Below are 11,151 nucleotides of genomic sequence, written 5' to 3'. Positions count from 1 at the left end.
CCCTAGCAGGACCAGTGCCACCTCTGCTGTCTCCCAGGAACTGCTCCCTCCCCAGGAGCCGTTCTCCCTTCCCAGGAGCCACTCTGCTCTTCCTAGGTACAGCTCTGCCCTTCTCAGGAGCTCACAGTGGGACTGAAATTACACCTCTGCTGTGCCTGGCGCCAGGCTGCCCTCACCCCCGCATCCCTGAAAGCAGCTGCCAGCCATCCCCAGCCCAGCTCTGCCCCAGCAGTGGGGCTGGAGGGAGCCCCTTGTCTCTCTGGGGGCTGATGTGAGCCCCCTCCTCTCCCCCAGCCTCACTGGCTCATGGGGAAGGACCAACTGTTGTGTTGGTGGTGCAGGAGCTGCCACCTGCACGTTTGTACCACGTAGGCAGCCGCAGCCTCCTGCCAGCCCCCCGCCCACCTGCCCCCGCCGAATGGAGGTGGGAGGCACGTACCCTGCTCCTGTTACACCCTGATCCTGTGGATGGAGCACCACGGTGAGCTCTGCCCTCCTGCAGCCACGTTTGGCAGGGACAGGATGCTGGTGGCCCTGCCAGTGCCAGGGTGGAAGGGTGGCTTTGAGGGGCAGGGGGGACCCCAACTTCCCACTTTGCATCCCACTCCCTTTTTCCCCTTCCCTTCAGGTCTCCCCAGTTTCTGCCCTCACTTCTGGCAGTAGGGTGCGGGTCCCAGAGCAGTTCCAACAGCAGCAGCAGCAGGAGGCATCACCTTCCTGCCCACCTTGCTGTACTACCCCATTCCTCCACAGTGCCACTGCCTCAGTTGCCCTCCTTGGCCGCAGGATCAGGTCTGCACATGGTCCAGGGCTTGCCTCAGCCCTTCACGGGCACCTTGTGGAGGAGCTGCCCCAGTCTCATGGTGGTTCTCCCCTTCCCCAAATGCCTGACTCCCTTCTCCCAGCGCTGCAGCTGGGAAGTGGGTTAAGGCGCTGGCTTGGGGAGGGATTTTTCCCGGGGTGTAATTTTTCCCTCCTACACACGGTCTGTTTTGAGCAGTGCCTGGAGGCTTCGCACCCCCGGCTCACTGCCGGGGCGGGGGAACGCGCTGGCTGCCAAGCGAGGGAAGCGCCCGCTCCAGATCCCAGCTCGTTAGGAGAAATAACAGCCGATTAATTAAGCCAATAGTTCACTCTACACCAGCCCCCATCCCTGCCGACGTGGGGAGAGGGAATGGGACAGGCCAGATCTGGAGCACCTTTCCCAGGGGGAGCATTGCCCTCAGCATGGCACAGTGCTCCAGGTCCCTCCTGCTCGGGTGGCCCAGTGCATCCCCATTCCCACCAGTTAGTGGGGTCTTAGGGGGGTGTCTCTCTGTGCCTCAGTTTCCCCTCCTGCTGTCAGGAGAAGCCCTTCTCTGCGTGGCTGAACCTGGCCAGCAGCACCATTTGCACCCGCATCCGAGAACCCTTGTCCAGATGCTGTGGGGAAAGGGGATGGAGGAGCTCGGCAGAGTGGGATTTTCTGGGGGTGCTGGATGAGGTGTGGGGGGTCTGAACGCTGGAGGCTGGAGGAACAGAGGAGGGACGTGCCGGGCCATGCCGTGCTGTGCCATCCCGACAGGACCTCATGCAGCCGGGGATGGGGATGTGGGGACGTGTTTTGCTGCTCTCCGGCAGCCGCATGGATGGAGTTGCCAGGCAACGGCCGGGTGGAGGCGAAGCGGGAACAAAGCGGGAACTGCCGGGACCCTCGTTCCTCCATCTCCACCCGAACCCCCTGGGCAGTGAGGCCCGGCAAAGGCCATGGGGTCACTTGCTGCGTCCCTCTGGCCGCTGTCACCATCCCACCCCGCAGTTGCCGCAGGGCCGTGGTTTTGCAGGGGGATGGACCCGGGAGAAGGGGACTGGCACCTGCTGGCCTGCCCAGAGGGTGCAAGGCGGGGCTGGGGGCAGCGGGCATGGGCAGGATGGGTGCTCAGCACCCCGCGGGAGCGGGGCAGGAGGATCAGCCCCAGGCAAGCGCCACATCTGGCACTGCCCTGCCCCAGAACCTGCCCCGGAACCTGCCCCGGCACCTGCCCCGGCACGCCGGGGCCCGTTCCAGCCTGGCAGGCGGCGGAAGTGGGGGGGTCTGGCAGCCACCCCGACCTGCCCACCCTGCCCGCGGGGGAACCCAGCACCCCAGGGGTGCCAGGGTGGGGGATCTCGCACCCACCCCCGGCCTTTTCCCACGCTGCGGCGGGTGCAGAGAGCCGGGCTGGGGGTCCGGGGGTGGCTCACCCCACAGCTGGGGGTGTGCCCCCCGTGCAGGGGACACTGGGGGAGGGCAGCATTAGTGGAGGGGCAGTGCCCCGTGCCCCTGGGCTGGCATGGGGGAGCTGCGTGGGTGTGCGGGGGGGAACCGGGAACGGGGGTGTGCCGGGGGTGTGCCGGGGCTGTGAGGCAGCACATGGCAAGGGGCTGTGGGGCTGTGCCCCCTGGTCGCGGTGTGTGACGGGGGGGGTGACAGGCTCTGGGCTGTGCCCCCCAGGCTGTACGGGGTGTGTGGTGGAGGGGCGCGTGGTGGTACCCCGGGGATGCGACCGGGGAATGCGGGGAGATGGGTGCGGGGGTGCGTCATGCATCACCTGCGCGGGGCTGCGGGGAAGCGGGGGGGGACCGTGTCCTGGTGCGAGCCGGTGTCACCGCAGCCCCGGGGCGGGTTCGGTACCGAGTGCGGTGGTGCGGGGAGGGGGCGGGCAGGTGCCGTTGGCGGGCCCGGGGGCGGCGGCGATGCGGGGAAAGGGGCGGGCAGGTGCCGGGGTCGGCGGCGGCGGGGCCGTAACGGGGCGGGGCGGCGCTGGCGGCGGGGCCGGTGTGGGGCGGGCGCGACGCGCAGCCGGTGCGGGGCGGGCGGGGAGCGGTGCCGCGGCCCGAGCCCGAGCGGAGCCGAACGGAGCCGCCACCGCCGCCGATGGGCCCCTGAGCCGCCGCCGCCGCCGCGCCCGGGCGGCCATGAAGCCGCTGGAGAAGTTGCTGAAGAAGCCGGGCTCGCACCTGCCCGTCCGCCCCGCCGCCCCCCCGGGGCAGGTACCGGGGCCGGGGTCGGTGCCGGCGCCGCGGCGGCAGAGCCTGTCGCGCCCGCCCGCCTCCCCCGAGGAGCCGGCGGGGCCCGCGGGGCCGGTACCGGGGAGCGAGGGCCGCTGGCTGGAGCTACGGCCGCCGGAGGCGCCGCTCCGCTCCCCCGAGGACCCGTCACCGGGCTGCGACCGCGATCGGGATCGGGACCGGGACCGGGAGCCACCGAGCCCGGAGCCGCCGCCCGCCGCCCGGTGCTGCTGCGGCTGCGGCTGCGCCCCCGCCGCGCCCGCGCCCCCCGAGCGGCTCCTGGCCGCGCTCCTCGACCGGCTGCCGGCGGCTGCACACGGGAGGGGCTGCGGGGCAGGTACGGGGCCGCGGGACCGCCGGGACGGGCTGCGGGGGTGCCCGGCGTGGGGAGCGCGTGGATCGCGGGCGATGCGGCGGAGCGGGGAGAGACCGGGGGCGGCCGCTGCTTGCGGGGGGGGATGCGCTGGTGGATGCTGGGGTGGGAGACAGCGGGGTGGGGGGACCCTCGTACCCGGTGAGGCGGGTGGCCCTGCACAGGGCACAGCGGCGCCCGGTTGGGGCGACGAGGTCACGGCTGGGTCCCGGCCGGGGCAGGGCGTCGGTGGCAGCGGGGTGGGCAGGGATCTGTGGGGTGGGCAGGGGGTCCCCGGGCAAGACAGCACGGCAGAGGGGCTGGCAAGGAGATTTGGGCTCAATGGCAGCGCCAGCTCGGTGGGGGCCGGGGTTGGCCGGGCACCGGCAGTCACTGCAGCATCCACCTCCCGGTTGGATGGTCCTTAACATCCTCCTGGTGCTAAAATTAGCCCGGACGGGAGCTGCAGTGGAGGGGGGGCCGGTTGGATGCCCCTTTCCTCTGGCACAGGCCTCCCGGTGCTGTCCCACCGTGGCTGCCCGTGCCCAGGTGTCGGGGTGGTTTCGGTGCCAGAGCTGGGCGGGAGCCAGGCTGGGTGCAGGCGGGTGGGAGCCTTCCCACACCAAGGGGATCCCTGTCCCGGACAATCCCACTCGGCTGCCGGGAACAGAGGCTGTTGGGGACCCCAGGCCACTGCCAGCCCCCTGCTCCAGTGATGCCAGGGCCGGGATTGGGTGCAACCACCAAGAGGAGCCCTCGGGTAGGGGCGAGCTGGGACTGGCAGTGCCAGGTCCTGCCTGCACAAGCACGCTGCCAGGCCTGGTGGTGCCCGAGCTGGCAGGGAGCAGGGGGGCAGGAGCCAGCATGGGGGTCCCGACACGGGGAAACATCCCTGTGAGTCTGGGGTACAGCGTGACTGCTGCAGAGGGATGGGGAAACTGAGGCAGGGCTGGAGGGGGCTGCAGCCTGAAGGGATGGGGGGAGTGTTCAACTCCTGGCCCACAGGCAGAACCTGGGAGGGGGCTGCGCTCAGAGCAGGGGGCCGGGAGAGCTGGGGGCTGTGTACCTGTGCTGCTGGTGCCCCTGCCTGTCCCTGTGCCCCAGACTGCGTGTCCTGCTTTCGGCAGCAGCTGATGCCCCGGGGGTGCTGTGCCCGGCGCGGGAGCGTCAGGGGATCCTCTGCCCTGCCTTGGCACTGGTCCGTGACCGGGTTAACGGTCTGGGGGTGTCTGGGGAGTGGCTGGGTGGCTGCTCTGCGTGGCCCCTCCGTGGGTCAGGTCCTTGGGCCTTGGAAGGGCTCCGGGGTCCCCCCACAGGATCCCCGGGGCACGGGGGCACGAGGGTTGTGCTGGTGCCGGGCGAGGGAGCAGCGCCTCGTCCGAAGGTCGCAGCGGTGACTGATGCCGGCTCTGATGGGCACAGACGCCGGGACCGGGCCCTCGGCTCACCTGGCCTCGCCAAAACACCTTCACAGGGCGGTGCCACCCGTGCTGCCCTAGAGAGCTCGGCTGCGGCACCCGCCCGGCGTGCCACAAGCTGCCTGCCTCAGTTTCCCTTTGCCGCGTCCTGCTGTGCCCGCTGCCGGGCTCTCACGGGGCTCCCGGGTGTGCCGGGGCGTCGCGGCCCCGGTCCCGCCCTGCCGGCGCCTCTGCCCCCACACCGGCTCGGCCGGGCCCGGCTGCCCCGGGGCTGGGAGCGGGCCCTGAGTCAGCGCCGGCGCGGGGGGGTTCGCGTGGGGCTCGGCCTCTCCCGGTGTCACCCTGCAAATTAACATCGCTCCCCTCACCCCTCCGCCCCGCCGGGCATGGGGGGTGTCGGGGGGCTCTAGGGGGGTGCCCACGCCTGTCCCCCTGTCCCCCCCAGAGTCGCTGCTGGATGACATCGTGCTCACCCACTCGCTGTTCCTGCCCACCGAGCGCTTCCTGCAGCAGCTGCACCAGCAATATCCTGGGGGGCCACGGGGGGCCACGGGGGTGGGCACCAGGCTGGGTGAGGAGGGGCCCGGGGCTGGGCGTGAGGAGGGCATTGGGGTGCAGTGAGGGCGGGCATAACAGGGCCGTGAAGGGGACATGGTGGTGGCACAAGAGCTGGCACCAGGGTGCCGTGAAGCTGGCACAAGGGTGGCCACGAGGGTGACAAAACGGTGGGCGTAGGGGTTGCAAGGAGGAGGGGGACATGGGGAGGGCAGCGGGGGTGCTATGGGGGGGCTCACAGGAGCAGCAAGAAGGGGATTGGGGTGCCACGAGGCCGGGCTGTGGGTTTGGGTGCAAGGTGGGCAGCGTGGTGCTACCAGGGAGGGCACAACGACCCTCAGCGAGGTCCCTCGGTGCAGCGGGTGCTGGGGGGTGGCCGAGGGTCGGTCCCTCCTTGCCGTGGCACCTCCTTGACAGTGCCACCTTCGTGCTGGCGGCGGGCAGCCCCCCGGCGCGCTGGGAGGAGGGGTCGGGGCTGCGGCGCAAGCGGGCGGTGCTGGCCGTGCTGCTGCACTTCCTCGAGACCTACAAGGGGCTGCTGCAGGAGGAGGAGAGCGCCGGGAAGGTCATCAAGGTGGGTGTCCCCTTCCCGTGTCCCCCCCTCAGCCTCCTGCCGTCCCGGCCCTGACCCCTCTCGCCCCGCAGGAGCTTTACCTGCTCATCATGAAGGACACGTCCCTCTACCACGAGCTGGAGGACGAGATCATCAAGCTGCACCAGCTCGTGGAGACTGTGGAGCTCAAGTGAGAAGAGGGTCAGGGGGTCCTGGGGGTGCCTGGGGTCAGGGGTCCCCGGGGGGACCGGGGGTCACCCACCCAGGGGTTCCCAGGGAGGGCAGGGAGTCCTATAGGGTCCGGGGTCACTGTGGGACAAAGGATCCCCAGGGAGGGCAGGGGGTCCTGAGGTTCCCTCTGAGTCAGGAGGTCCCTGGGGAGGGCAGAGGGTCCTGGGGGTCCCTGTGGGTCAGGGAGCCCCCAAGAAGGACACGGAGTTGTGGCCCTTGGGGGTGCCCAGGGGCTGGAGGGGTCAGTGGCAGCCCACCCTGGTGCCCTCCTGGTTGCACCTTCACATCCAACTTCGTGCCCCCCACCCTTCGTGCCCTCGCCATGTGCAGCCTCGGACCCCTCCCCACTGCACCCTCGTGCCCACCCTCGGTGTGCCTCAGTGCCCTCCCTGTGCCCTGCCTGCCGTCAGCAAGGCCCTGGGCGGGGGCTGCCGGGGGCACCCCGCGGGTCTCGGGGTGCAGCCCCGGGGTCCGGGGCCCTGTCTGAGCCCTGTCCTGTGCCCCCCCCCCCCCCAGGGTGGCCGACGAGACCCCCCCCCCGAACAAGCAGGTGAAGCCGCTCTTCCGGCATTTCCGACGCATCGACTCCTGCCTGCAGACCCGGGTGGCATTTCGGGGTTCTGACGAGAGTGAGTGACTGTGGGGGGAGCTGAGGGGGACTGGGGTCCCCTCCGTGACCCACCAGCCGCTCTACGGCGCCGTGCCCTCTCCGGGTCAGCTCAGGGCCCTCTCCGTGCCTCAGTTTCCCCGGTGGGCAGTGCCCGGGGTGGTGTGGGGGTGCCCGGCGCTGACCCCCCGCCCTCTCCCCAGTTTTCTGCCGCGTGTACATGCCCGACCACTCGTACGTCACCATCCGCAGCCGCCTCTCGGCCTCGGTGCAGGACATCCTGGCCTCGGTCACCGAGAAGCTCCAGTACTCGGAGGAGCAGAGCGCCCGCGGGGACGCCCTCATCCTCGTCACCATGGCCTCGTCCGGAGGTGCCCGGGGGGCCGGGGAGGGGGGCGGGGGGCTGCGTGCGGGGCCGGGGGGTCCGCCCGGCGCTGACCCCACCCTGTGCCCCGCGGCAGAGAAAGCGGTGCTGCAGCCCAGCGAGGAGTGCGTGTTCACCACCCTGGGCATCAACAGCCACCTCTTCGCCTGCACCAGGGACACTTTCGACTCCCTGGTGAGCCCCCGCGGTGGGGACACCCCGGCAGGGACCCCCCCAGCCCCCGGCCGGCCCTGGCACCGCCGTCGCTCCCTGCGCAGAGCGGGGGAGCCGGGGGGACCCTCCCGGCCCTGAGTGCCCCGGCCGGTGTCCCCTCGCAGGTGCCGCTGCCCGAGGAGATCCAGGTGGTGCCGGGAGACACCGAGATCCACCGCGCCGAGCCCGAGGACGTCGCCAACCACCTCACAGCCTTCCACTGGGAGCTCTTCCGCTGCATCCACGAGGTTCGGGGGTCCCGGGGGAGCTGCCGCGCTGCGGAGGTGTGCGGGGGTGGGCTCTGACGGAATCTGTGCGTCCCGTCCCCCCTCCCCAGCTGGAATTCGTGGATTACGTGTTCCACGGGGAGCGGGGCCGGCGGGAGACGGCGAACCTGGAGCTGCTGCTGCAGCGCTGCAGCGAAGTGCAGCACTGGGTGGGCACGGAGCTGCTGCTCTGCGAGGGGCTGGGCAAGCGCGCCCACCTGCTCAAGAAGCTCATCAAGATCGCTGCCATGTGAGTGTGGGGGGAGGGCACGGGGGGCGGGGGGGGCCGCCAGGGGGTCCCTGCGGCGCCCAGCCCGCCCCTCCCGCTGTCCCCCACCAGCTGCAAGCAGAACCAGGACATGCTCTCCTTCTACGCCATCGTCATCGGCCTCAACAACGCCGCCGTCAGCCGCCTGCGCCTCACCTGGGAGGTGAGGGCTGGAGGGCCCCTGCCCCCCCCCGCCCTGCCCCACATCTTCCCGTGCCTCTCTGAGCACCCCCAGGTGCTCCCTGACCCTTTCCTGCGTGATCCCAGACCAGCCCTGGGTGCTGCCTGACACCACCTGGGTCCTTGGGGTGCCCGTGCCCACACCTGGCTGCTCCTAGACCCCCCCCCCGGGCACTTCCAGACCCTCCTTGTGCATTCTTGGAAGCCCCCAGGAGCTCCCTTCCCCCTCAGTACTCCCAGAACTGCTCTGGGTGCTCCTGGACTGCCCCTGGATGCTCCCACCCTGCTCTCCAGGGTTCCCAGGATTCTCTGGATGCTCCCAGACCACCCCTGGGTGCTCCCAGGACCCTTGGCATGCTGATGCTCACACCTGGCTGCTCCCTGACCTTTCCTGGGTTCTTCCAGACCCCACTTTGAGTGCTCTTGGAACCCTCCAGGACCTCTCACCCCCACCTCAGTGCTCCAGGACTCCTCTGGGTGCTCCCAGACCACCCCTGGATGCTTCCAGGCCTTTCTGGACACCCTCAGATGCTCCCTGAGCCTCTCCTGGGCTCTCCCAGAACCTCCTGGGTGCTCCTGCCCTCCCCTTTGGTGCTCCCTGGTCCTGCTGGATGCTGCCTACCCTCTCCCCGGTTTTGTCTTCCAGAAGCTCCCAGGGAAATTCAAGAATCTGTTTCGGAAGTTCGAGAACCTGACGGTGGGTGAGAGGTGTGGGGGCTGTTGTGGGTGTTGGGGGGGGGACCCCAGACCTCCCCTGGGGGTGTTTGGGGTGCTGCTGAGCAGGGGACATCCCCAAGGCGTCCAGGATGTCCTGGGGTGTCCTTGCCCTTCTCCCCCAGGCCACCAGCCCCAGCCCCACGGCCACCAGCATGGGGGAGAATCCGGGGCACCCCTGGGGAGCCCCCCTAAAGCCTGACACCCCCCCCCCCATTTCCCCCCAGGACCCCTGCAGGAACCACAAGACCTACCGGGAGGTGCTGGCCAAGATGAAGCCCCCGCTCATCCCCTTCGTGCCGCTCATCCTCAAAGGTGAGGGGGGGTCTCAGGGGCTTCCCCCCGGTGGTTTTGGGTCCCTCTGACCCCCCACGGGACCCTCCCATCACCCCCTCTCTCCCCCAGATCTGACCTTCCTGCATGAAGGCAGCAAAACCCTCCTGGACGGGCTGGTCAACGTGGAGAAACTGGTGGGCTCTCGGGGGGAATGGGGCAGGTGGACCCCCAGGATGGGGGCAGGGGGGAGGGGACTCCCCTGAGGGGCTGGAGGACCCCAGGGGGAGGGTTTGGGGCTCCCCTCTCCGGGGTGTGGGTGGGTTCAGGCTCTCCTGGGAGCAGAACAGGACCCAGGGGGGGCGCCCAGGGTGGGGGGGGGGGTGAGCAGGGGGCTCCTGGGGGGGGTCTCCCCGGGGAGGTGGGGTGGGGTCTCGGGGGGCTGGGGCTGACTCTGGGGTCTCTCTGTGCCCCCAGCACTGCATCGCCGAGAAAGTGAGAACCGTGCGGAAGTACCGGAGCCGCCCCCTCTGTGAGTGGGGGCACGGGGAGGGGGCACTGCAGGGGAGGGGGGCACTGCTGGGGGTGAGGGGCACTGCCAGGGCAAGGGGGGCACTGCCAGGGGAGTCCCACATGGCCCTGAACCTGCAGTGCTGGCCCCGAGGGATGGGAATGTGGCCAGAGCATCCTCACGCCTCTTTGTCCACGTCCCTGCATCCCTAAATCCCTAAATCCCTGCATCCCTCACCCACGCCTCCACCTCTCATCCCTTCACCCTTGCATCCCTGCATCCCTTCACCCCTGTCCCCACATCCCCATTCCCGCGTGGCCAATCCATCCCCATCCCCATCCCTTCACCTGCATCCCCTGCATCTTTTCCGTCCTTCAATCCCCACTTTCATGTTGCCATCCCCATTTCCTTCCTCCATCCCCTCCATTCCCCTCCATCCCCACATCCCCTCCATCCCCTCCATCCCCTCCATCCCTTCCATCCCCTCATCCCCTCCATCCCCACATCCCCTTTCCCACCCCCATCCCCACATCCCTGCTCCCCGCTGCGGGGCCGTTCCCAGGCCTGGAGCTGGAGGCGTCCCCGGCCCAGCTGCAGACCAAGGCCTACGTGCGGCAGCTGCGCGTCATCGACAACCAGAACCTGCTCTTCGAGCTCTCCTACAAGCTGGAGCCTGGCAGCCAGTGAGGGGGGGCCCAGTCCGGGACCCCCAAACCCCGGCACCCCCCCGGGGGGCCCGGAGCCCCCCAGCACTGACGCACTTTGCCCAGCCCCGGCCCTTGGGTGCTGCCCCCACCCTTGGGGGGGGGAGGGGGTTGGTTTGGGGACCCCCCCCGGCGCATCCCCCTCTCCCCCTGCCCCCTCCCCTGGCTGGGGCACAGGGGCCCCTGGGGCGGCCATGTCCCCCCCCATCCCCTCTATTTTTGTATGTGTGGCCCGCCGCCCACCCCTCCCCCCCAGACGTGTATATTTTGTACCGCCGCTGTCCGGAATTGTACATTTATTTTTTAAGAAAAAGGAGGAAAAAAAAAAAAAAAAAAAAAAAAAAAAAAAAAAAATCAAGCTGGGGGTGGGGCGGGGAGCCCCAATAAAAGTCTGTCCCGGCACTTGTCTCTGATGTCATGCTAGGGATGGAGGTCATGGGGAGTGACGTCACAGCATCGCTGTCGGTGACGTCACAGCCGCGCTGACGGTGACGTCAACACGCAAGGACTGACAGGGTGGCGCTGACCTTCCCAAGATGGCGGCAGCGCGGAGCCGAACACTGACCTTCCAAACATGGCGGCCGCAAAAAGGTTTCCGCCAGCCCTCCCAATATGGCGGCTGCTGGCGGTCAGCTGACCTCCTCAATATGGCGGAAGGGGTGGGGGAGACAGGCGGCGTAGCCGCGCTCTGTCGCAGCACCACGGGCATTCACCAGCGTTTCGGCACACAGCGGGGAATTTCTTCCCGGTGGTGCCGCTCTGCCTTCGGTCACCGGGACACCGCGGCACCGGCTGCTCACGGAGCCGGCCTGACCTTCCCAAGAGGGCGATGACGGGCGCTTCCCTCACGGCCACCCGACCTCCTCATCATGGCGCCGCCGCCCCGCCGTGCCCCGCCCGCATCCGGTGCGG

At 69.5% G+C, this 11,151-nt stretch overlaps 1 protein-coding gene across 1 annotated transcript; it reads left to right on the top strand.

The window, feature by feature from the left end:
• Positions 1–2,838: 2,838 nt before the first annotated feature.
• RAPGEFL1 (Rap guanine nucleotide exchange factor like 1) lies at positions 2,839–11,120 on the top strand. The gene is made up of 15 exons (XM_053965080.1): positions 2,839–3,367; positions 5,246–5,324; positions 5,779–5,929; positions 6,001–6,098; positions 6,656–6,768; positions 6,950–7,117; positions 7,208–7,305; positions 7,449–7,571; positions 7,661–7,839; positions 7,930–8,020; positions 8,684–8,734; positions 8,979–9,066; positions 9,157–9,221; positions 9,502–9,556; positions 10,098–11,120. Exons 1-15 carry the CDS (start codon positions 2,938–2,940, stop codon positions 10,220–10,222), a joined length of 1,914 nt encoding a protein of 637 aa, XP_053821055.1. The 5' UTR covers positions 2,839–2,937; the 3' UTR covers positions 10,223–11,120.
• Positions 11,121–11,151: the final 31 nt, after the last annotated feature.

This window comes from Vidua chalybeata, chromosome 26 (assembly GCF_026979565.1).
Source record: "Vidua chalybeata isolate OUT-0048 chromosome 26, bVidCha1 merged haplotype, whole genome shotgun sequence".
Taxonomy (NCBI): domain Eukaryota; kingdom Metazoa; phylum Chordata; class Aves; order Passeriformes; family Viduidae; genus Vidua; species Vidua chalybeata.
Note: the sequence above shows the minus strand (reverse complement) of the source record. Positions and strands in the feature narration are given on the sequence as shown.